General features: G+C 40.8%; 1 protein-coding gene and 1 long non-coding RNA gene across 19 annotated transcripts in view; one reads left to right on the top strand and one right to left on the bottom strand.

Moving 5' to 3' along the window:
• The window catches only part of LOC308462676, a 73,660-nt gene that overhangs the window by 39,493 nt on the left and 7,815 nt on the right, over positions 1-26,352 (bottom strand). The window lies entirely within an intron of this gene.
• The window catches only part of LOC308462245 (uncharacterized protein), a 51,300-nt gene continuing 25,272 nt past the window's right edge, over positions 325-26,352 (top strand). For 5 of the 18 annotated variants that reach the window (XM_080979778.1, XM_080979775.1, XM_080979774.1 and 2 more), the window contains exons 1-2: positions 325-1,053; positions 3,297-3,413. In XM_080979778.1, coding sequence (XP_080835904.1) covers positions 886-1,053; positions 3,297-3,413 — 285 coding nt within the window. In that variant the 5' untranslated portion in view covers positions 325-885. Of the gene's footprint in view, positions 1,054-1,985; positions 2,051-2,288; positions 2,362-3,296; positions 3,414-8,069; positions 8,214-14,763; positions 15,561-18,415; positions 18,486-23,013; positions 23,106-24,079; positions 24,195-24,533; positions 24,840-26,352 lie in introns of those variants that run through there. The other 13 variants (XR_013979075.1, XR_013979076.1, XR_013979077.1 and 10 more) reach the window with 13 other exon arrangements.

Here is a 26,352-nt window from a genome sequence, read left to right as displayed (position 1 = left end):
TTTTATTTTTATTAAAAAAAAAGATTTGCAATTAAATGTTGACCAATCTCTGTTGCATATAATAAAACTGTTTAATAAAAACAAATCACTATCTTTTTGTCCTGATAGCTGCTTTCCCAGAAAATTTATTTTGTGGCCAGCCTTATTCCCCAGAGAGTGTGAAATGACATAGGATATTAAATACCAACACATGTATCACAGAAAATATAAATTTAATACTGTGATCGGTGTCTAAAATAGGAGGAACAGAAGGGAGGGGGCACTTGAGTATGTAAATAAAGCAGTATCACAATGCAACAGAACCTTTTCGACAATGAGCTTTAATCCAAGCAGCTAGACGACAATACAATCTAAGTCCGTATGACATAAATGTGATTGATGTCTTCCTCCTACAGCATGCCCTGGGAGCTCAGAAAGAGGCAGTAGTAATAGCAACACAACTCAATGGTAAATCACACCATTAGTAGTTAATAAATGCATGTATTTCTCAAGGCAGCCATGTAAAACCAGTACACAGCCTATTATTCCAATGCCTGTAAGCTTTAATTACAACCTTATTAAAGTACATTGTGCTAATGATTCTTTCAAATTCTCTGATTTTTTCCTACTGGCAATTCTATAAAAGGGAACCCTGGATTGCAAAGTTTGTGTTTTGAGCCAGGAGGTAAGTTACAAAGAAAAGCAGGGAAATCCAAAGAGTATTAAAATAATCTTAGTTTAAACATGACAGCACCCAAGTGGAAGTAACAAAACCATCCTTACTGATTCCTGTACATCTTCCCACTCTAAAGTTGCAATTCTAAACAAACTTACAGTCGTACCTTGGTTCTTGAATGGAATCCATTCCAGAAGTCCGTTCGATTCTGAAAACATTCGAAAACCAAGATGCGGCTTCTGATTGGCTGCAGGAGCCTCCTGCACTCAATTGGAAGCAGTGGAAGTAGTGTCGGACATTTGGGGTCCAAAGAACTTTCACAAACCAGAACACTCACTTCTGGGTTTGCGGTGTTCAGGAGCCAAGACATTCGAGTTGCAAGGCGTTTGACAACCAAGGTAAGACTGTACTAAAGAGGACAGCTCTTGAACTTCTGAATAAACATATAAGGAGTAGTGGTCTATGTTGTGGGGTAGGTCCATTAGGTTGGCAGAAGCTGGGACAAAGCAACAGGAGCTCACTGTGTCATGTGGATTTGAATTGCCAACCTTCCGATTGACATGCCCTAGAGGCTCAGTGATTTAGACCACAGCACCACCCACATCTCACACAGTGTTGAATTAGGGTTTAAAACCCCAAATAAACATGGGAGAAGAAGACATATGTAGGCTGCCCATATGCATCTCTTCCACCACTGCTCACCACCCAACAGCCCCCCTTGACATACCCAGATCACTCAGGGTGGACCTGATCTGACCCAGGGTAATCTGGGGCTTCCTGAACCCATTCTAGCTAAACCCTAGGTCAAACCAAATTGGTCCAAATTGATTCAAGGCCCATTTGGAGTTACCACATAGTCTTACTAGAAAGTGTGGATCATTTTCACTGTATAGTTTAATCACTACTCGGTACTAGAATTAGTTGTATTTGTTATTGTCTACTGACTGGTGTGTCTTCTAAGGCTTCCACGACAGAAATGCCATGTATATCTTTTTCAAAGATACATATATTGCAATTTCTTCATATATTTGTTCAGAGGGGACAAAAGGAGTAGAAGCAGTCCAAATAACTGCCAACAAAATAAGCCTAGACTGTGCATAGATGTTTAATTTCCCAGTGCCTATTTCTGACTCAAAAATAGTTTCCTCCTCAGCAGACGTTCCACCGATTTCTCCTTTCCACACTTATCTGTCTTAAAAATTTCTGCCGTGTCTCTGTACTATTGGCCCCTTTGCGCTCTCCTTAATAAAGGACTGTTATAATGTGTATCCCCTTTAGAATTAGTTTGACCAGTAGCAGAATGTTATGAATTTTGAAAATGCTGTCAGTTGGGATTGGTTGCATTTACCAATTTAAAATGAGTTTTGTTTCAAAGCACTTTGCCTGCCATCCAAGGTAATTGGAAAGCAAGTTTGAAAAATCCTCTAATGTGCTTTTTAAAATGGACCAAGGCTACAGAGGCAGCCTCTTAGACAAAATATAATTAATTTCTATCTGTCTAACCTGATCAGTGCAAGCTGACAGTCCCTCTGTATTCCTTATTTTTAATGTATGTGTATTTTTTTCCAATAGACTACATCTTCCTTTCATCTGCCTCTTTTCCTTCGGTAAATTGGCATTTTCTGTCTTCTAGGAATCTCATTACCATCTAGTGATTCTCCATTTCTTCATAATAAAGGTGCCCAACTTATGTGCCCAAAAGAAATGTAAATATGTATTTTTCTTTACCAAAGCTTTATTCACCATGCCTTTTGTGAACTGATGACACATGCCATTAGTGTTCTGAAATCATTCTAAACACCCAATAAGAGAACAGTCTATCCCTCTTGTAAAAGTTTCTGCATATGCAGCACTCTGCTTTCAGTACTGAATACTCAACAGAATACTCATACATGAGTCTACATTCTCGGGAACTAGATTACATACTTTTGGAGGGGTTACATTTCCTCATATGGATATTATTATTTGCCTGGGGTTTGGGGGGAAGGATCTCCCAAAAAGAGGACTTTGTTTACTGAAGCCACGTGAAGGTTTCTCTCAGCATTTTAGAAAAGAAAACCAAGGTCCAACTGTGGTTGAACAGATTTGTCAATTTCAGCTTGTCTCAGTTTCTCATATCTTTCCAATCCGAAGTTGAAGTCTCCAAATTTCTGTATCAGTTTGCAGATTTTGGGGGGTTGGGGGGATACCCTCTTAAAAATTCATCAGCATTTCAGTGCACTTTTTTCATAATTTACACAGTTTGGGAAGCAATTCCTCCTTATACAATGACTTAATATTCCCCCCCCCCCAATATATGGATTTTTTTATGCACGGTTTCCCCTAATAAACATATTTTTGTACATGCCTACTTGGTTGGAAAACAGCATCACAAAATTTGGAAAAATGAAGATATCAGAAGTTTGCATTAAAATGCAAACCAAATTTCACTTCTTCCCCATTGCTAGTCCAAATCACATGTGTGTATGTGTGTGTTTGTTTTGAAAAGTGTGATATTCATACTTTTTTAAAAAAGGCTTAAGAACTCCATCCTCCCAAAGGTCACTGTTACCAACAGTCCTGTGAGAAAGAGAATCACCAGGAAGCAAGACAAACCACCATTACAACTATCCGCGGCTAACACCCCTTTCTTTCCTTCAAGGCCATCAGAACCTGTGCAAAAGAGAACCAGGCTCATCTTTTCTGGGAGTGGCTGTGTGATGCTACCCTGAAATACACCTGGACAAGTCACCAACAAGCTCCAGAAGGCCACTTCAGGGTAAACTGAGTAGCCAAGTGTTGCCATGTAGTATGGTTCAACTGTTACTCTACACATGTCCCATAACTGTATGTTATTTGGCTTTATTTTGAGCAAAGAGCACAGAATTGTGGTAAACCAGAGACAGCCCCATATATGGTACAATCCAGCAGTGATCTCAGCACATGCCAGTCACAGGCAGGAGGTTGCACTTGGTTAACTGGCTCACAGAACCCATTGCAGCCATGTTTTTGAACTATGCATACCCCGCAGTAGCTCGGGGTGTGTGTGTGTGTGTGTGTGTGTGTGTGTGTGATGCTGGCATGTCCCCACCCAAACCCAGCCTTGCTTCCCATGAAAAGGTTGCAGAGGTGACTGCAGATTTCTGCTAGGCCTGAGAAGATCCACTCTGTAAGGTCAACATTGACAGTCTCTTCTGAGGTGTTTGGATTGCTGGGGGCTAACCAAATATATATTAAGAAGAACTAATGCTTTCCCCCCTTCCTCTCTAAACATCACTTTTCTTTTGTGTTTAGAAGACTTTTTCAAGTGTAAACACACTTTAAGTGTTCCTACTCCTACAAATACTACTACTACTACTACTAATACTACTACTAAATTATATTTAAATACCGCCCTTTATATGATGATCATAGGGTGGTTTACAACATAAAAACACAAAAGACATAAATGCTAGTTTATCAGGGTTACCACACAGTTGCTTCATCTACACTATGGCCACATGCACAGGTTATGTTCCAGGTTTTCATGCGCATTGTCAGAGTGCACATAAGCACTCTCTATTACATCCCTACCCTGGTTCCACAATCTTTTCCTGCAACTTCCAGGTTCACAGTGATGCTCACATGCTTGATTGCACATTCTTTGAACGCGCGCAAAATGCCTGTATGGTGGTACCTCGGGTTAAGAACTTAATTCATTCCGGAGGTCCGTACTTAACCTGAAACTGTTCTTAACCTGAAGCACCACTTTAGCTAATGGGGCCTCCCACTGCCGCTGTGCCGCCATCACACAATTTCTGTTAGGATGAGAACAAAGTTCTTAACCTGAGGTACTATTTCTAGGTTAGCGGAGTCTGTAACCTGAAGTGTCTGTAACCCGAGGTACCACTTTATATTTCTAGACACACATTTGTCCACAATTGAACAGCCACTGTGGTGTAGTAGATACAGCAGTATACCTGAACTAGAGGAAACTGTTCTCAAATTATAACTTTGCAACAAGGCTGACTTCATGGCTTTGGGTAACTCACACTCTCTGCCTGTCAAGCCTACATCCTCACAGGGAATGAGTAGCCCTGTATGTGGCTCCTTCAAGCTGCTTGGGCATGGCATACAATGGTGATGAATAAATAAATTATTGTTTCACTTCTTTTCAGTGCCCAGAACTTTGCTGATGTCACACATATGATTTATGTTGTTCATTTGTACCCCAGTGGAGCCACCAAGAAGCAGGAACAATTCTGTTAAAAGTTAAAAGCCACTGTTAGAGAGAGCAAAAGTCATTTATGTATACAGAATTCCGTAATACTTTTTGTTCAGCACAGGTCTTTACTAGTGTAACTTTTAACATTCTTATATAAGAAACCAGGCGAGCCGCACATTTTAAATGGCTAGACCCCTATGCTTTGCGCAGCTTGTAGTAGTAAACAGCAACATAAAAGGACCCATAAATGTCAAAGCAATGTACTTCTCAATTCTCATAGTTTACCTATGAGACGAGAGCTATTTTTTCCCAGCTAAAAAATGGTAGATTTGTGTTTTCAATGGGCATTTTCCAAGTATTTTATGGAGCTTTCCCAAGTGTTTCATTGTAGGAAGGTGAAAAGTATATCAGTGATCAAGTTTTAGACAATGAATGTTGGGAGGGAAATCAATAGTCTGATTAAAAAGAAAAAGCTCAGGAGGCTCCTAAACCTAAGAAGTTGATTTCTTACCTCAGTATATCTCACTCAAAGCACCAACTGGCCTGGCCTTCAGATTTACTGGGCCATTACTCCTTGCGTGCTTTTAAATGAAGGACGGTATCAGTATGAATGAGAAGCAATTAGCACCTAGGGAGTGTGTGTCCCCTGATGTAACTCTCCAGAGAGCAACCCCTCAACTGCCACATGGAGAAATGGGATGTTTGGAGTTGAAATTCTTTCTGTAGATGATTGCCGTTCAAAGTTATTAGGAGCCTTTCAAAATTATCAGCACCTAAAACTCTGGAAATGGCATAAATGATGGTGGATAATAACCTTTGGGGTGGGCATCAGACAAAATAAGCAGTAGAATGTCCTCATAAACCAGAAGACTCTGAGTATCCTTAGGAACTAGAGGAGAGTAAGCCATAATGAACTTCTCATATATTTTGCAGCAAGGTTCAAACATTTAACAGGCCAAATGAAACCTTCTACTTCTCCACCATATACCATATTTTTTGCTCCCTCCTAAAAAGTAAGGGGAAATGTGTGTGCGTCTTATGGAGTGGATGCAGGCTGCGCAGCTATCCCAGAAGCCAGAACAGCAAGAGGGATCGCTGCTTTCACTGCGCAGCGATCCCTCTTGCTGTTCTGGCTTCTGGGATTCAGAATATTTTTTTTCTTGTTTTCCTCCTCCAAAAACTAGGTGAGTCTTGTGGTCTGGTGCGTCTTATAGAGCGAAAAATGTGGTATACTGTATCTGTGACTAAAACATGGGAGCTCCCGACAAACATTCCTTGGACGTGTGTACAATCGGGTGTCACCACAGAGCTCTCGTCTCACATGTGATGATGATTACAACTACCTACTATTACATTTTAAAACTGGCCTTCATCCCAAGGGAAGATTTTATCTGCATGGTGCAAGGGAGCACACTTGCTCCGAGACTCTTGCCAGCCTGGTAAGTGTGCAAAATGGCCTACGGATCTACACATCTATTTGAAAAAGTCATCCAGTGGTCAAAAGAAACTGTCTTGCTTATTTATTTAATAAACTTATAACAATAATATAATAATAATAATTTATTATTTATACCCTGCCCATCTGGCTGGGTTGCCCCAGCCACTCTGGGAAGCTTTCAGCATATATAAAAATATAGAAAAAACATTAAACCTTAAAAAGTTTCCCTAAAAAGTTTCCCTATACATTCAGATGTATACTTGTATACTACTTTTTAAACTCAAGGTGTTTTGTAAGCCATACGTCAAACATATAATAAAGTACAAGACCATGAAATAATACAATATGTCAAAAGAGTATTTCAAAATGTTACCTAAAGCCGAGAAAATCAACACTTACAGAGCATAATCAGGAGAAAATTAGGGATCTCTGGAAGTGGTCCAGAGGAGAAGACAACACTTCTTGAAAGTGTTATGCAGGGCAATATGTTTCAATGAATGTGGTCCTCGCTGTACATAATAAATCCAAGTATGAGTAGGAATGTACCTGGATGTAAGAATTAGAATATCTGCATAAGGTTGCTACAGCAAAAATAAAACACATACCTTTACACATTTAATATTTCCATGGTGAATGCCATGCTGGTACTTGCACTGCAAAATGCAAACATCTAATCTTTCATCAAGATCACATGTATCACCTCAGTCCAGTGATTAAATGACTTCTTCCTGGTGAGCTAGTTTTCGTGGTAAAGATAGGAGTAAATGCATTAAGGGCTATGTATTGATTTTAATTAGAATGGGCAGTCCACCATTAATATGAGTTGTGGTGCCCCTAAAACAGTTGTCAGGGGGGGATTAATTAATTTATTGTAAATTAATATATTAATTGAGAGTGGGTAAAAGCAGTCAGGGCAAATTAATTCAGAGTGAGAGAAAAATAAAAGGGGGATTGGATCAACATAAACCAGAAGAGGAAGCTCTAGCCTGTTTATCAAGACCAGAGAGTATTGAACACCATATTAAAACAGGATACCTGTTCTGATTGGAAAAAACAAAGCAATTATAATAAAGGCACTAAATTAAATAAGATGAAGCTATTTTCTCTTCCACAGAAGATGTGGAAAATAGGAAATAGGAGAATGTGTGTGTCTAGATAGCTAGAGAGAAAGTTAGATATAGTTGGTGATTGATAAGCGTGACAAAACTGATCTAGAAGCCCTGTTCTGTGCCCAGTAAGCATGGGACTCCTTTACCCAGAGGCATTGTGGTCCATAGATTGGAGCAGAATCCTGGGCAAGGTTTTGTTCAGTATCTTCTCTGTGTGATGGGCTCATGAGGAAAAGCTGTCTCATGAGCCCTTGCTGCAGAAGGGAGGGGAAAGTCTATAATGCTGCTTCCCCTGGAGCTCACAGCCATTTTGCCCCACCCTCAGGTTAGAGTCTTTACTGAGCAATTTTGGGTCGCTGGTTGACAGGGCTGGAAAGAGTTCTCTCTCTCTCTCTCCCTGATTGGCATTTGGTTGGGGGTTTTATTCCCGACTTTCCCTCAGTGGAATTATGGCTTTCCTTTGTTGGGCAGAATAACGTTGTTTTTTATGAAGGTGGAAATAGCATTGGTCAAGGTCAACATAGTATATCCCCCCCCCATAAGGGGCCTGATGGGAGAATTGACCATGGCAAACCCAAGCGTGGGTTCGGTGTCTGCCTGGTTGGAATCTGCACCCTGGTGAGACCTTGCTTGCTTGGCTTGTACCACGGCAAGGTTCAACACTGAGCGACTCCTGTTGTACAGGTTCAGAGTGACCCAAACCCAGAGGATCCATTCCATCAACATGGGGCTCGTGGAATGATGAGCTAATCCTGGGACCCAGTGCCATGCCAGCCCTTGCCCTGCCTGCTGCTGCTGTCAATAAAGATATGGCCATATTTTATCTTATCACCGTTGTGCATTCTGGTTATTTTGCTGCTCTCATGGGTCACATAATGCACCTGCCTGGGCAAGGCTATCTAGAAAAGAGGCCAGCAAATTAAACTGGAGTTCTTAGAACTAAACTGATGAAATACAATGAATCAGCCAGTACAGTCCTTAATATTTGTGCCTGGTTTCCAGAGTAGATGCATTAGGTATAATACCTACATCCCTGGCAGGGAATCTAGAGCCTGTAGTAGGTCAAGAACATCTCCCAGTGTTTCTGTGAATCAGAACCTTCTATGCAAGGCCCAATAGAACAGTCTGAGCTGATCTACACATTATTTTAAAAGCTCATATAAGTGGTCTGCTGGACCTAAAAACATAATCTGAGACAATTTATGCAAGGCAATCCATGCAGAACATGTACCCCAAAATGTAAAATCCCTTTTCCCAGAAGTATCCACTGACTTCCGGGGGCGGCGCGAACGGCAATGGCGGTCCTCTTCTGAACGGGAGAGGAGGCTCCGCAGGCAACGGGTCGTCCGCTACGGCGAAGCGGAGACCCACTCTGGAAAACCCCAGGCGGCAAGAGCCTGGGGTCTTGAGGCTCGGTGGGCGCCTTGAGCGACCCTCCAAGTGCAGAAGGAACCCCGTAAGGGGCTCCGGAGCGTGGAGGGGGGTTGCGGCGCTGAGAGCTGTTTCACAGCCTGAGGAGCGAAGCCGCGCTGCTACTGTCGGTGAGCGCTGATCCCTTTTCCTGCTAAATTACGGATTCGGACGAAAAAGCAACTAACTTGTGAGTAAAAGACTGAGTCACTTGAATTTGAGACTTTAAAGGGAAAATTTAAATTGGCTTGAACTTGGCTGAAAGCGGAGAGACGTGGAAGCAGGAAGTCCGTCTTCCGCAGCCATTGAACTTGAAAAAAGCAATTAGTTGGAGGAGTGGAGGCTGAAAGAAAGAGATTCTAAGTTTTACAGATCTAAGCATCTATTGAACTTGCATCTTAAAGTAAAGACTTTAAGCTAAAGATTTGGGATTTTTACTTGCACTTGACTTTCCTCCTTTTATTGGATTACAAATTAGAAGGTGAAACCCAGAGTCAGGAGCTGCCTGAGCACTAAGGGAGCTGTCAGCACTGCAGATTTGGATACTGTATATTGGAACTTGAAACAATCTGAGGGTATTGAGACCTTTTAAATTTGAAACATTCTTTTTGGGGATAAATAAGCACTGTCTGCAACAAAGTGACTATTTACAAACTCTGCTAAATATTTGTACTTGAAGGTTCTTGGACATTAAATTAGACTCTGAAAGACAGATTAAGCTCCCTCTAGAGGATTGGACTAAAACAGTGACTTTACATGCACTTTTTACTTTCGATTCCCTTGCTGTTTGCTTGCTCTGGACCTTTCCATTCCCATGGGAATAACTCAGTGTGACCTTGACTGACAGATAACGTTGGAATGAGTGGCACAAGAAAAAGAGGGAGAGCTAAACAAACAACTTTAACAACTCTAACCTCAGCCTCACAGACACGTAGATCATCTGTGCCTACTTTGCCCTCAGAAGTGGAGGGAGAGGGCGAAGCAGAGCAGTTACAATTGGAAGATATGGCCTCAGGAGCATCTGTTTCTGTTCTAGACAAAATTTTTGAAAAATTGGAAGCTTTGGACAAGAAAGTAGATGCGCAATCAGCAAAGATTGACAAAAACACAGAATGTCTAAATAAATTAACCACACAAGTGGCACAGAATGCACAAGCAATTGGACAGTTAACGGAGGCCTCAGCAGAAAATCGGAAATTGACTGAGGACACTAGACAAAAATTAGAAAATTTAGAGCAAGAGGTAAGACCACTCACTAAACAAGTTGGGGAACATCAGATTTATCTCTCTATGATAGAACTGCGAAACCGTGAGAGCAACTTAAGGATTAGATCACTACAAGAGGCAGAAGAAGGACATCTAACTGAGTTTTTGACCAAAGAATTCTCCAAGTTCTGGAACTTGGAAGAAAAGGACTTTAAAATCGTGTCAGCTTTCAGACTTGGAAGATTCATAAAGAAGGAGAGGCCCAGAGACTGTTTGATAACATTGAGATCAAAGGAGGAAAGGGATAAGATTTTGGGACTACATTTTGTAAAATCACTGGAGGTCTTGGATAGAAGAATTGAAATTTATAAAGATATCCCAAGACTACTGCTTGATCTTAGAGCCGCCTATTCTGAACTTGTTAAACTACTAAGGAGCAACGCAATTCCATTCAGGTGGGAATTTCCCCAAGGAATATCTTTTACCTTTAGAGGGAGAAAGGTCAAAGTAAGAACACTGGAAGAGAGAGACAAATTCCTGTCTACATACGGAGAGGACCTTCAAAAAGGAATTGAACTACCTTCTGGGCCTGAAGCAACGCCAGTACCAACATCAGCATCTGTGGAACCTGAAGATCCTGAGAAGATACCACCCCTTGAAAAATAACCAGATAGTTCAGGATGTCTCTGCAACTGTTGAGCTGGAATATTAATGGTTGTAACATTCCGGAAAAAAGGAAGAAAATATTTCATATATTAAAAAAAGAACAATTGGACATTATTTGTTTACAAGAAACACATGTGACGAGGCTCCACAGAAAAGTGTTAATAAACAAAAGATTGGGCCAGGAATTTGTATCGTCCGACAAAGTTAAGAAGAGAGGTGTGGTGATATATGCAAAAGAGAGCCTGTCACCTAAATTCCTATTTAAAGATGAACATGGAAGAATTTTGGCTATTGAGATACAATATCAAGGAGAGAAACTGCTGATATTAGGAATCTATGCACCTAATGAAGGGAAATCGGAATTTTACAAGAAGTTGCAGGAGACAATGCTGGACTATCTAGACTATAACAACATCATAATGATGGGAGATATGAATGGGGTCGTATCAACTAACATGGACAAGTCACAAAGTCAAAATGTTACAAAAGACGGCAGACTACCTAAAACCTTTTTTGAAATGACTGACAATATGGATTTGATTGACATTTGGAGGACAAAGAACCCACTAGGAAGAGAGGGAACATTCTTTTCTGAAGCCCAACTGACCTGGACAAGAATCGACCAAATATGGATTTCTAGAGGCCTGGCACCTAAGGTCAGAAAAGTGGAAATCTGCCCAAAGACCTGCTCCGACCATAATGCAGTAAAGATGGATATGACACTATTACCAACTGGATCCTTTAGATGGAAGATGAATGACAATTTGTTTAGAGATCAGGAAATTACCAAGAAGGCCCAAAAAGTCTTGAAGGACTATTTTGAGATAAATATGAATAATATGGTGGAAAAAAGAATAATCTGGGACGCAAGCAAAGCTGTAATGAGGGGATTCTTGATACAACAGAATGCAGTAAAGAAAAGAACACAAAATGAGAAAAAAGATAAGATTTTGGATAAAATAAAAGAATTAGAGAAAAAATTAAGAGTGAATCCGAAGTCACAGCCAACTCTGAGAGAAATTAAACTTTATCAAACACAATATTCTAAATTGATAAATCAGGAAATTGAATGGAAGGTTAAATTAATGAAACAAAAAACGTTTGAGTCGGCGAATAAATGTGGAAAACTGCTAGCTTGGCAGCTGAAGAGAAGACAAAGATTAAATACTGTTACAAACTTAGAGGTTGATGGAAAAAACATTCAGAATCCAGTGGACATCAGAAAGTGTTTCCAGAGATATTTCAAAAAATTATACACCCAAGGGCCGCAAGATGATGCTGAGATTAAACAATTTTTGGTAAAAAACGGACTATCTAAATTGTCACAAGAAAATAGGACAATCCTGAATTCTAAAATAACACGACAGGAGATCGAACAAGCCATCCAGAACATGCAACTTGGCAAATCTCCAGGACCAGATGGGCTGACCTCCAAGTACTATAAGACATTAAAAGACTATTTGATACAACCTTTGATGGAGGTCAGCAATGAAATTATGGAGGGGAGGAGGGCACCGGAGTCGTGGAAGGAAGCGTTTATCACATTAATACCAAAGTCGGAAGCTGAAAAGACACAACTTAAGAACTACCGTCCCATCTCTCTTTTAAATGTGGATTACAAAATATTTGCAGACATTTTGGCAAATAGATTTAAAAAAGTTCTAAATGAAGTAATTCATAAGGACCAGGCCGGCTTTCTCCCAGGAAGACATCTGTTTGCTAATACAAGGAACATTATTGATATTTTGGAACTTTTGCAAACAGACATAAATACAAAAGCAGTTTTAATCTTTATAGATGCGGAGAAGGCCTTTGACAATATCTCCTGGAAATTTATGATGGGAAATTTAAAAGAGATGGGAGTGGGACGGGGTTTTGAGAATGGGATCGGGGCGATATACTCAGAACAGAAAGCTAAACTGATAGTTAATAATGTGGTTACAGAAGAGTTTAAAATTGAAAAAGGGACACGACAAGGTTGCCCTATTTCCCCTTTGTTATTTATTTCGGTTCTGGAAGTGCTATTGAACATGATTAGAGAGGATCGGTTGGTGGAAGGAATTCAGGTCGGTCAGAAACAATATAAATTAAAAGCTTTTGCAGATGACCTGGTTTTGACCTTGCAGAAGCCAGAGCCCAGTACGAAAAGAGTATTACAACTGATTAATGACTTTGGTCGGGTGGCTGGATTTAAACTAAATAAACAGAAAACTAAGGTTTTGGGGAAAAACTTGACTGATACAGAGTCAGAACGGTTTCAGAATGAGACGGAACTTAATGTGGTTAAAAAAGTAAAATACCTAGGGGTAAACATAACAGCAAAAAATCTAAGTCTATTTAAGGACAATTATGAAAAATGCTGGACAGAAATTAAGAGAGACTTAGATAGTTGGTCAAAATTGAAACTTTCTTTGTTAGGCCGAATTGCTGCTATCAAGATGAATGTATTGCCAAGGATGTTGTTTTTATTTCAAACACTTCAGGTCTTGGACAAAACGGGGTGCTTTCAGAAGTGGCAGAGAGACATTTCTAAGTTTGTCTGGCAGGGCAAAAAGCCCAGAATTAAGTTTAAGATATTAACTGATGCAAAACAAAGAGGGGGCTTTGCCCTGCCAGACTTAAAGTTGTATTATGAAGCCACAGCGTTCTGCTGGCTAAAAGACTGGCTACTTCTTGAGGACACTGATGTGCTAGATCTGGAAGGGTTTAACAATGCTTTTGGATGGCATGCATATTTATGGTATGACAAGGTTAAAGCAAATAAGGCCTTTAAGAACCATATTGTCAGAAAATCATTGTTTAATGTCTGGATAAAATATAAAGACTTGCTGGAAAATAAGACACCAAGGTGGCTTTCACCTTTGGAAGCCAAGGCCCGAAAAAGACCCAATATGGAGGCTAAATGGCCAAAATATTGGGAAATACTAGAAAAGGATGGAGACAATTGGAAATTGCAGAGTTTGGAGAAAATGAAAGACAAAGTGCGAGATTGGTTACATTACGCTCAGATTAAAGAAGTTTTTAAAAATGATAAAAAACTAGGGTTCCAGGTGGAGAAATCGAAATTAGAAACAGAATTGTTAGAACCAAAGATTAAGGTACTTTCAAGGATGTATAACTTGCTGTTGAAATGGAATACACAAGATGAAACGGTTAAATCGGCTATGATAAGGTGGGCACAGGACATTGGGCATAATATCATGTTTGAGGACTGGGAGAGGTTGTGGAACAATGGATTGAAATTTACTGCATGTAACGCTCTGAAAGAAAATGTAATGAAAATGATTTATAGATGGTATATGACCCCAGTCAAACTTGCCAAAATTTACCACCTGTCTGATAATAAGTGTTGGAAATGCAAAGAGTGTGAGGGAACGTTCTTCCACCTCTGGTGGACTTGCCCTAAAGTGAAGGCGTTCTGGGAAATGATTTATAATGAACTGAAAAAGGTATTTAAATATACCTTCACTAAGAAACCAGAGGCCTTCCTTTTGGGTATTGTTGGCCAAGGGGTGGCAAAGAAGGACCAGACATTTTTTATGTATGCAACAACAGCAGCAAGGATACTTCTCGCAAAACATTGGAAAACTCAAGATCTACCCACACTGGAAGAATGGCAGATACAACTGATAGACTACATGGAACTGGCTGAAATGACCGGCAGAATCCGTGACCTGGGAGAAGAGAGGATTGAGGAGGACTGGAAGAAATTTAAGAACTATTTACAAAAGTATTGTAATTTGAATGAACGCTAAACAAGACGCTAGATCAAAATAACTGAGCACCACTAAATTTAGAAGTTTTTAAGAAAATAAGTAAGATTGTGAAACTTAGCTCCTTTTGAGAACTATAAGATTATGAAATATAAGGGATATAAGAATTTTAAATAAGATGATAAATTGCTGACAAAACGTTATAACGATGAAAATGGGAGCGGGAGATGTGAGGAAGTCTAAAGAAAATGTGAAAATATGTTAAGATCAATGTTACATTGTTTACTATGTTTATTTTTATTGTAAAACTTAATAAATTGCTTTAAAAAAAAAAAAAAGTATCCACTGCAATATCCTTTGACTCCCCCTCTCATCCTCTACAGTGTACACCACAAAGGCAAGCAGACCATTCAGATGAGTCGCAGATTAAGAATGGTACCGCCAGGACCAAGAGGATGCCAGTTCTGTTAATGAGCAGAATCAGATAAACTATTAGATGGAAGAAGGCTTCTTTTGGATAGCAGAAGTCATGTCCAAATGAGAACAAAAAGGGAAAACAAACTTTGGCAAAGTGCCAACAACAAAAATTATTTAAATACCTCAAAAGACTGGCTAGGGAAGTGGCTGGACCTTTGGATGACAAGGGAGTCTAAGGTGTGCTAAGGGAGGATAAAGAAATTGCAGAGAAGCTAAATTTATTATTTGCATCTGTCTTCACAGCAGGCAATACAGGGTGGCATTCAGCTAAATAATTGCATGAGTGGAAGAACTTCTGCTTGCACAATGACACCAAACTCTGGAGGCAAAGGCATAGCCTGCAAAGATCTAACAGTCAGCTGGTAGGGTCTTACGGACCACTATGTGTGGGACTTTACAAGATCCAATGTTCAGCTGAAGGTTGAGTCTTGTGAAATCCTGTGCAGAGCACTTTGCAAGCTCTACTGTACCCACCCACTGATCACTGGGCTTTGCAAAGCTCAGCATACAGCGCTGTGCACAGTCCAGTGCCTTTCAGCTGAGCCAGGTCTTTCAGGTGTAGGGCAAATGTCGGCCAAAATGGCATTATGGGCCAAATGGGAAGATCTTGCAGGCCCAATTATTCCCATAGCCTGGAGCTTCCATACTGCTAGCTAAGGTGGCTTCTTGTGCCTCTGTAAACATTGTTTACACACTGAACAACATGTTACAGTGGTGCCTCGCAAGACGAAATTAATCCGTTCCGCAAGTCTCTTCGTCTAGCGGTTTTTTCATCTTGCGAAGCAACCCTATTAGCGGATTAGCGGATTAGCGCTATTAGCGGTTTAGCGGCTATTAAAGGCTTAGCGGCTTAGCGGCTAAAAGGCTATTAGCGGCTTAGAAAAAGGGGGGGAGCGGAAAAAATCTCAAGACTCGCAAGACATTTTCGTCTTGCGAAGCAAGCCCATAGGGAAATTCGTCCTGCGAAGCGCATCGAAAAACGGAAAACCCTTTCGTCTAGCGGGTTTTTCGTCTTGCGAGGCATTCGTCTTGCGGGGCACCACTGTATATTATTTATGCTAAACCGATTAGTTGGACTTTTCCTAGATAGGACTGCTAGCCTGCTCTCTTTCTACTGTTGCCCCATAAAACTCAAAGGAAGCCAACAGCACAACCTGTCCCCAGCCTCTGGTTATAGCAAAGGGGAAAGGGTTTTTCATTGGTGGCTTGCTATTCAAGCTGTTTTAGCGAAGATCTGGTTATAAAAATATAGACATTTCCATAAGGGCTGGCTACATATATCTTCTTGTTTCATTCTAAAGATTCTTCATCTGTAAAAAGCCCTATATTTATTATTACATTCATAGTTCACCTTTTCTCCAAGAAAGGAAATCTGTGTACATGACTCCTCTCCTCAGCAATCTCCATAACAACCCGATGTGGTAGGTTAGTCTAAGTGGAAGTGAATGGCCTCAACATCACCCAGTGCGTTTCATGGATGAACTCGGCGCCCTGCAGTCCAAACACTTTAACCACTATCCTACACTGCCCCAATATATGGGTCACATAATTTATAATTAAACAATTGTACATGGGGTCTTGTTGATATTTCTAGGAACTACACCTTAAAGTATACTTAATAATATCCATTTTAAAAAATCAGCAGATCTATAAATTTCCCTTCTAAATTTTGTCCATAAATCAGGGTTGCCTTTTTGGTTGTTACTGGACTACAACTCTCAACATCCATGACCATTGTGACTGGGGCTGATGGGAGCTGCAGTGCAACAATGTCTGGGGAATACCACATTGGTTGCCCCTGTCATAAACCATTTGCTTTTTAAAAATATAATGGTATAAATTATTTTTCTGTGGCACGAGTGGCTGTGATGCTGGTATATTAATGGTCATTGCCATTTGTGCTCTAGCTGGCCTCCAAATCAATAAGCATGCTTAGTTGCCTGTCATTAAAATTGATCTCTACTACCCTTCCAAATTGACGTCACATTCAACTGTAAATATCATCAAATAAGCTGTCACCTCATTTCCCTTATCTGTGTTTTTTTCTCCCAAAAGATAGATTTCTTCTGTAAGACTGAACAGTAGAATTCTTCTTAATTATTTCTGACATTTCACCAATGGCATCTTCTGGCTTTTCCTCAGAGGACAGAAATGTCTGGCCTCTGTCCTTTAGAGGCAAAGGGGAGAAAACAGCATCCACTTCTGTTTCAAATGGTCTGAACCAAAATACACCTCAGAAATTAAACTCTGATGGTCATAACGAAGTAAAAAGAATTAAAGAAATGAATGCGAACCTTTCAACTTGTGAACAGACTTCACAAAAACCTTATGCCAATGCTTTCAAACCATGCGCTGAACTTTTGCTTCTTGTGTACTTAATGATAGCACAGAAGTGGTCATGTGAATTGGCCCTCAGGGATCTCAGGGGCAGGTAGGGTGCTTCTGTATAAACAGCAGATTCCTCCTCTAAGACAGATGCAATTATGTGACAGAGAAAACAGAGAGATGGAATTTGAAAGGTGTACAGAAGCAAACATTTTAACAGCCCAGCATGTCCTGAAGATATTCTTCCTCAGGGGCACTTAGATGTAAAACACTATACCCTACACCGTTATTTCAAAACAGGGTTGTACATCAGTGCCTCGGCGGGGGGGGGGGGGTCTTAAAAACATATGTCATAAAATGCTTATTTTTCTGCACTTTTGAAATGGCATCTTGACTCCCTCCTTTTTCCTTTGAAATTTTGTAACAACTAAGGGGACATTTGAAAATCAACAGTCATTTGCCCTTTCTGCATATACAGTACACTAAATGTGCTGCGGGCATTTCTTGGGTGCCAGAGGGCATTATACTGTCGCTGATGCTATTTAACATCTACAGCAAGACAGGGAGCAGTCATTAGGAGTTTTGGAGGCATGTGAGATCAGTATGCTGATAATAACTATTTCTCTGTAACATCTGAATTGGGACAGGGTGATAAGGCCTTTGGACCGATGCGTGGATGCAGTGGCGAGCTAAATGTGGGCTAATAAAATACATCCGAATTCTGGCAAAACGGACACTGTGTGTGAGTGGTTCCTGAGCCCAGGAAGTCAGTACCCTGCTGTCCTGGATGAGGTTACACTCTCCTTGAAGGAACAGATGCATAATTTGGGGGTGCTCGGGGGTAGATTACTTGAAAGACTACCTTCCCCTTTATATACCCAGTAGATCACTGTGGTCTTTCAGAGAATTTCTTCTCTACGTTCCATGCTCTGCAGTAACTTGGAGCTCCTCCCTCTTCGAACTTTCTAATCAGAGATTTTAAAATGTACAAAACAAAACAGGGCTTTCAGTGTGACTGAGAAGGGGAGACTGATCTTGACAAGCTGGAATGTGTGCAGAGGAGGGCAACCAAGGTGATAAAGGGTCTGGAAACGAAGCCTTATGAGGAGTGGTTGAGGGAGCTGGGTGTGTTTAGCCTGGAAAAGAGGAGAGTGAGAGGAGATATGATATGATATCTCAAGGATACCACAAGGAAGATGGAACTAGCTTGTTTTCTGTTGCTCCGGAGGCTAGGACCCAAACCAATGGATTCAAATTACAATAAAGGAGATTCCAGCTATACATTAGAAAGAACTTTCTGAAGGTAAGTGCTGTTCAACAGTGGAATGGACTACCTTGGAAGATTGTGGATTTTTAAAACAGAGACTGGATAGCAATCCGTCAGAGATGCTTAAGCTGTGATTCCTGCATTGCAGGGTGATGGACAAGATGATCCTTTGGATCCCTTCCAACTTTACAATCATGGGCATAGCCAGGGGGGCAACTGTTACTAACTGGCCAATTGCATCACAGATATCTCAGTTCTGCCCCCCTAAAATAAATCCTGGCCACACCCATGTCTACAATGCCATGATTCAAAGTTTGATTTTATTGTTAATATTTTATATTGTTTTATGGGAAACTGTTTAGAGGTTTTTGTCTATAAATCTTGAAAATTAAATGAAGAATTTTGCATGATTGATACTCTCTATGTGCAGCAAAACTGTAAGTGTATGAAGAATAGTTTGTGTGTCCTTTGGGAATGAGTTTTGAAGTTGTAATAGGTTAGAAAAGGTTGAAGATAGATACCTTCCAGCTGTGGCTATTCTCTATTTTCTCGTTCTATGTACATGTTACTTGCATCTACTGAACATTTAAGTAATGCAGTATCTCATATGTCAGCTACCTGTTTTACCTGGCACAAAACTGTCTAATATTCTCAGAAACTAAATATCATAACCCTTCTGAACATTATGCACTGTGACCTTAAATGTGCAAATTTGATTGTACAGATGTGGATTCTCAGGTGTAAGGAAATATATACCGTAATTTAAAGTTAACACATCAAATATTTGCCATTAAACCCCATGGAAGTGGCCTTCTCCTTTGATTTGCTAACTGCTATACTATGAATCCCTTGTTCACTTCATGTAAAACAAGCATACCTATTTTCCCTTGTCAAATGTTAGATGGTATAGAGATGATGTATTATGTTTGTTTAATCCAGTACTTTTAGCAGAACTACAGGAAGCAAAGGCAGGGCAAGCACAAACCAGGTGTAAAGTAATCTATCAATAAAACAGAAGATGAATTACTTACAGCACTGTCAAATGTGAACTGCAAGGCAGTGTACACACAATATTAAACTGAGAGGCAAAGGAAAAAAGGCATAGACACAATGTTTCATGTCCTTACACACACACTCTCTCTCTCTCTCTCTCTCTCTCACACACACACACACACACATACACACACAACATAGACAAGGGTTAAACAATAGTTGCATGGCAGTTTAGATAGACACAAGACAGAAAATGGATGCTCTTTCAAGATAAACTACTTCTCTCTCACTCAGTGGCAAGACACATTTACATTATCAATTGCTAATTCTGTCACCAAGTCTCGGCATGGTTGCACATTTACCAAGGACCCATGTATCAGCAAGAGCCAAGCTGAAAATAGCCCCAGAGACTTGCTGCAGGAATGAGCAGCAGGCCTGGCTGGTGGGGTGGGGCGGCCCTGCAGAGCCACCCTCCCAACAGCAGCATCTTTGCTGCTTACCTGGGGTGGGATAGGATGGTAGCAAGATCAGGGATGCATAGGCGTCCCAGTAGGAGTGCTGGATGGCTCTGCTGGTGCAGTCACACAGCCTTGTCCTCACCACTGCCCTACCCCACCAGTCCTGCTGATGAGACCAATTCATTGAGGAACGGAGCCCATGGAGAATGTCTTGCCCAAAGACCCTCCAAAATCTGAAGCCGACACTGAATCTGAGGATAGCTGAAGCGGGGACAAAGAGGAAGGAATGTGAGCTTACTTTCCTTACCCATTTCTGAAAGTGTGGGGATAAATATATCTGGAAGTCATACTATCTGACCTAGAAATGCAACTGCTTAATCCTATTTATCTGGAAACAAGCCAGGACTATTCAAGGCTGGTTCACAAATGCACTTGGTCACTAGAAAGTGATCGCTAGCATGTAATACTGTAATGAGGTCACTTCATCATATACAAGTCACCAAGGCTGTAATTCTAAACCCACTTACTTGGGAGTAAGTCCCACTGAGTTCCGCAGAAGTTCTGTGTAGAAAAATACAGATTTAGGATTACACTGCATAGCTATGATCATACATATGCTTACCCAGAAACATTGAACTCAATTATACTCTCAGCTAAGTATTATCAGACTGCAGAATGTCCCATTTGTGCACATTAATGTGAAATGTCGAATAATAAGAAATCAGGTGATGTCCTTCATGTGTAATGGGAGATTTGTGGGGGCAAGAGAAATTTCACTCTGTTCACTCTTAGATTTTTCTATCTTCCTTATTACTATGTTGCTTGTTCCAGAGAAGCATACTTCTATTCATAAAATAAATACAGAACCAAAAGGTTCTTATAATAAATGTAAGATTAACTCTGAACAATCTCAGAGTTACTTTGTCAGGCTTACTTAGAGATATTTAATTTTTTCTGAAATCATTATCTGTATGTAAATATTAAGGGAGGGAACATTTATAAAGGAATTGATAGGATTAGTAGGAGGAATTGATCCTTATTTATCCTTTAATTTCGGTATTCTGCATCCATTAGCTCATGATATTAAAATACTATTAAGCTGCTCACTGAACAAACAAATTGACAAGACATTAGAAAAACCTGAATCACTAAATGAATATTTCAATGAATGAATGTCTATTTAGTGTGTTAGTAACTAGTTAACACACAACAGACCACTATGGCATCTTTATACACAGGGCAAACAGCACCTGATTGCATACAAATAGCATAGCTGCCGTACCAGCGCATGTATTGTATCTGTTCAGCAAACACTGTGCAGCAACAAGGCCTAATAAATTCATTGCAACAAAATCCTCTCATAGAATGCAGGGGTTATGAGACCAGGTGTTAAGGGAGGTCTGATCTCTTAAATTTCCCAAGATGGTAGCATCTGCGTTGTTACTCCTTGCACTTCACGTCAAGTTCAAGCCCTAAGGTAACCTAAAAACCCTAAACAAGTAATACTCACAGGAATATTTTGGTGGCTGAAGGAAATTCTGGCTGCAGCAGATTTGAAACAGCCATTGTTGAAACAGGGACCTATTTTTAGGGGAAAGGGTTTTATTCAGTGCTGGGGTTATCAGGACAGAAATGTGCTTACTCCATCAACAACTGTATCTGCAAGTGCATTCCTTTATTTTTTTCCGCCTCTGGGAACTCCTATGGGGAAATGCAAAATCTGTCCCTAATGTTACTGTTGCGTGGAGGGCAAAATGTGCCCTCCATCCCTAACACAGATACAAAGCCCAGGGGAAAGATGTACAATATATATCTGTGCATAGAGGACACACATACCCGGTTTCCCATAATATACAAACCCTCCACATAAACAAACTCAAATCGCCCATGATTATGACAAGCATTTTGTTATTTTTTTTATTTTAAAAAAATTGGTTACAGCTTTTTTGTGTGTCACTGCTCAAGAACTAACTTGTATCGATATTGTTTTATTTCCACCCCGACTTTAGAATAAGCCCTCACAAGATGACTTACAATATAAAAAATGTTCAAACAGTTGAACACACACATAAAACAACAGATGCAATTACACAGTGGAAACCGGCAGGGCAGCACAGCTCACCTGGCTTCCCAATGCTGCCCGTCACTTCCGGTTAGCAGGAGGGCAAGGGGCAAGGCAGCAGGAAGCTCGGTGTGAGTGCAGCAGCCGGAGTATCCAGATTGGCTCTGCCATTGTACCTGCACTGCCTTGCCCCTCCCAGTAACCAGCAGTGATGTGTGGCATTGGGAACCCAGGTAGGCAACACCCCTCTGCCCATGCTTCCCTACCGGCTACTACTGCAATCATATATAGAGGGCCAGCAGCAAATACCTGGCAAGATTATAAAGTATTTAGGGACTGTTCAAAGCTGGCAGGAGTTGGGGCTCAGTAGAGAACTAGAACTAGGGAATTCTGCAAGTCTGGGGCCATCATTAAAAAGGTCCAGTCCCTGCTACTGCTAAATTTATCAACCCGAGTGGCCTCTCAAGTGGATCTTAGGGCTCAGGACTACTCAGGCAGTACCATTGACATCGCGTTGCTCATCCATGTTCCCAATGTCACACATCACTACCAGGGCAAGGGCAAGGCCACTCGTCTTATATGGACTGAATTTCAGTTTTGTTGCCTTCATTAGCTCTGTGATTCTTGCATTGCTGGACTACACAGCCCTTTGGGTCACTTCCAACTCTGCAATTCTGTAAGTCTATCTCAAAACTACCTCAGGATCCTTGTTTAATGCTTCCCTGCCTCTTGGGGTGGGGTGAAAGGTCTGGCCCCACTCCCCTCTCTACATACGTATTCCTTGCACACAAGTAACATGTAAACAGGGCTCATGTTTCAGTTGTTAGGAAGACAACTGACCTGGGACAAGTGTGTGGGTCAAAAACACATAATATCCCATTACAGAGATCACAGTCTCATCACCCCCTATTCAGCAAAGCAGAAGTGTGTGTTTTTTATTTCTAAAAATGTACCCTGGAGCAAAATAACTTAATCAAAGGTCTATGGCCTGATTTCCTGACAATACAAACAAGGAGCCAGGTAAAACATTTTTTCCCCTTTTCTTTTTAAGAACCTATGTGATGGAAGAGAGTGAACATCGGAAGCTTCCGTCCGTTGTTTTTTCATTTATTTTTGTCTTTGCACACGAAGGCAGCAAACAAGGCAAGTATTTTTTTTTTAGTCAGCTTACTGTGGACTGACTTCAGCAGTCTGAAAGAAGCAATAATTGATTTCAATAATTAATTCCTGCTGACTAAAATAATGCTGCTGTTTATGCACACCTCCCTGAGACCCAGTTAAAAGGAACTTTGAGTCAGGAATGCATAAACAGTAACATTACTTTGGGGAGCAGAAGTCCCCTAACATACTGCAGATTTGGGAAGGGCTTTTTAAGCCCCCAGGCTATATGAAAGTTTATTTCTGCTTTCCCATATTGCCTCATGATAACCCTGAATGAAGTTCACAGAATCTGAAAAGCTAAGCAGAGGAAGCAGGAATAGCTTTGACAGCAGAGAAGGTCTGATGCCATAACACTCCTCTAAGTTTGATCAAGGCAGAGATGGGAGTTCATATTTCTTTTCCATTTTTCTTTCTTTTCAGGTTTGTTTTAAAAGTATCTTTGTTGCTGCTGTTGTTATTCGTAGTGGGACGCGGGTGGAACTGTGGTCTAAACCACCGAGCCTCTTGGGCTTGCAGATCGGAAGGTTGGCAGTTTGAATCTGTGTGATGGGGTGAGCCCCCGTTGCCAGTCCCAGCTCTGGCAAACCTAGCAGTTCAAAAGCATACCAGTGCAAGTAGATAAATAGGTACCACTACGGCAGGAGGGTAAATGGTGTTTCTGTGTGCTCTGGCTTCCACCACAGTGTCCTGTGTGCCAGAAGCTGTTTAGTCATGCTGGCCACATGACCCAGAAAACCTCTCTGCAGACAAACGCCGGCTCCCTTGGCCTGAAAGCGGAGATGAGCGCTGCACCCCATAGTCAAATTTGACTGGACTTAACCGTCCAGGGGTCCTCCACCTTTACTTTTACCTGTTATTTGTAGCATCCCATGTTTCCTATTGGCATATCCTTCCAGAAAAGGTAAGTGCTGGGTTTTAAGGGTACGAGCCTGACTTCCGCTTCCTCTCCTCACCAGCATACCCTCCGGCCACCGCCATATTTGCAGCCCTGTCTCACGCAGCAACTGCAGAAGATGGTGCAGAGAGAACAATTGGACCACGGCCACATCCACACTGCAGAAGGTGGGCTAGGTGGGCAGGATAGTTGGACCTCATCCATGTTGACTGCTGTGCACATGGCAGTGAGACGGAATCAGGGTCCACACTGAGCAGGCAAAAGCGGGAAGTCAGTGGCAGCTAGTGAGAATCTGGCTTAGCTGGGAATGCTGAGCAATAGGACGCCCACTATTGCTCATTGCAATGCCCACCTCTCCAACTGCAGCATGGGGAGCACAGGACTGCTTTGCTTGTCTGGTTGGGATATACAAGCATCCCTCCACTTACACAGGGTTTACATTCTGGGCATACATGCAACGCAGGATGAATGATTTTCTCTGCACATGCTCAAAAGACATTATCTTTTATTCACAGGGTTGTACAAAGTCAGGTGTACTTCTAATAACTTCATGCAATGTGACCCAAGCAGCTTCCTGCATGCATTTGCCTGGCAAACCTAACTTGTGAATATGGACATCACCACAATATCAGAAAGATGGCCAAGAAAAAAAGTGTTTTCTCTGAAGCTTTCTGTGTAAAAAAAAAAAAAGGTGGCAAAACGCAGTAATGTAGGACAGACCTAGTTTTGTCAATGGCTCTGTTCCAGTGATATTACTGTATGAGGTTATAATTAGTTTGTTTGACCCACAAGTGATGAGAAATGCTGAACAGCTCAAAAACTCCAGAAAAAATAACAAAAATCATCTTCATTACTGAATTTTCTTTATACTGTATAAACTTGCTTATATATACCTTTGGAGATTTGTGTAGTTCAGAGGCTTTCAGAACACTTTAAACCACTATAACTGGTCCAATAAATGATATATTTCTCTGTTTTAAGGATCCTAAATTGAACAAAGCACTTTACACATTTTTAACATCTCCTGCGATGTTTTCGGAATATTAAGTCTGATGGAAGAGAAAAATTCCACACAATACATATTTTACTATGTATGATGTATGAGTACAAGCTTGGACACAGATATTTGAATATTTTAAATTTCATATGATTTACAGTACTTGAACACCTCGATTCTTTTATCAATGACCTTATTTATATTATATCAACTATTGGCAAATTTATGCCCCCAGATTTCCGATTCTCTACCAAGCCTGAATTTACTGCAGCTGATTATGAGAGCAACCTTTTATCACTAATGTGGTGCCCATAAAATCTCTCTCTCTCTCTCTCTCTCTCTCTCTCTCTCTCTCTGTGTGTGTGTGTGTGTGTGTGTGTAAGCTCTGCACTGCTCACATATATTCACTATTAACTGCATGCAGGTATACTACGAAATGTTGACCTTGTCTGACTCCACTGGTCCCATGGTGGTGAGGTTCCTGCTGTAAAGAACAGAATAAAAGCACAGCTAGGCCAGATGTTTTTCCTATTAAATAGATTAACTTAGCCCAAATGTAAAATTAAGAAAACATACTGGTTCTGATTTACTATCAGTCCATGATCTGTTGCTGCAAAGGGAACAACGGACAGTCCTGAACAGCCAACTTGCAATTTATTAAGAACAGCAAGGGAATTCCATACCCTCACCCCTGACTGCTCTAAAAATGCTGAACGGAGGGCCCCGGCCTAGTGATGAAAGCTGCTTTCTGACAGTAAAAGCTGAGTAAAAACAACATTAAAATCATTTAGAGAATGCCTGGTAAAGTACTGCCACAGAATACTCAAGACCCCACAAAAGATACTTGTTTCCAGAAGGCTCTAAAAGGTATAATTCCAAGGTCTGCCTGAGGTACTTCCTTTTGCAAATGAAATTTTTAGCTTTCTTGTCATATTTTTGTGAGCCACAAGGGAGCAATGTCCAGGGGATTAAATCCCTAAAAATAAAAAATAAATTTAAAAAATGAGGCCATGCATTATTTTCCTTCGTTAAAATGTGATTTTGCTTCATAAGCCTCCCTTCCGTAACTGGGAACGCAAATACAAAGGTTTGTGTTCTGAAGTCATTAATGGCGGACAGTGCTTATTCACCTCATAATTGCTTTGCCATTTGTGCCATAATCAGGGACCCTCTGAAAATTCTCACGAATCTGAGGAAGCGTTTATTGTGTTTCTTTAAATTGACAGGACTATTTTATAAACAGACATATGGAGACTCAGAAGATGGGGGGGACCCAAAATGTGGTCACCATGCAAATTTGCACCCCACATTAGCACTGACAATTATTGCTCCCTTCA

This window comes from Podarcis pityusensis (assembly GCF_964106645.2).
Source record: "Podarcis pityusensis genome assembly, chromosome: 1".
Lineage (NCBI taxonomy): Eukaryota > Metazoa > Chordata > Lepidosauria > Squamata > Lacertidae > Podarcis > Podarcis pityusensis.
This window is presented reverse-complemented; position numbering and strand designations above follow the sequence as displayed.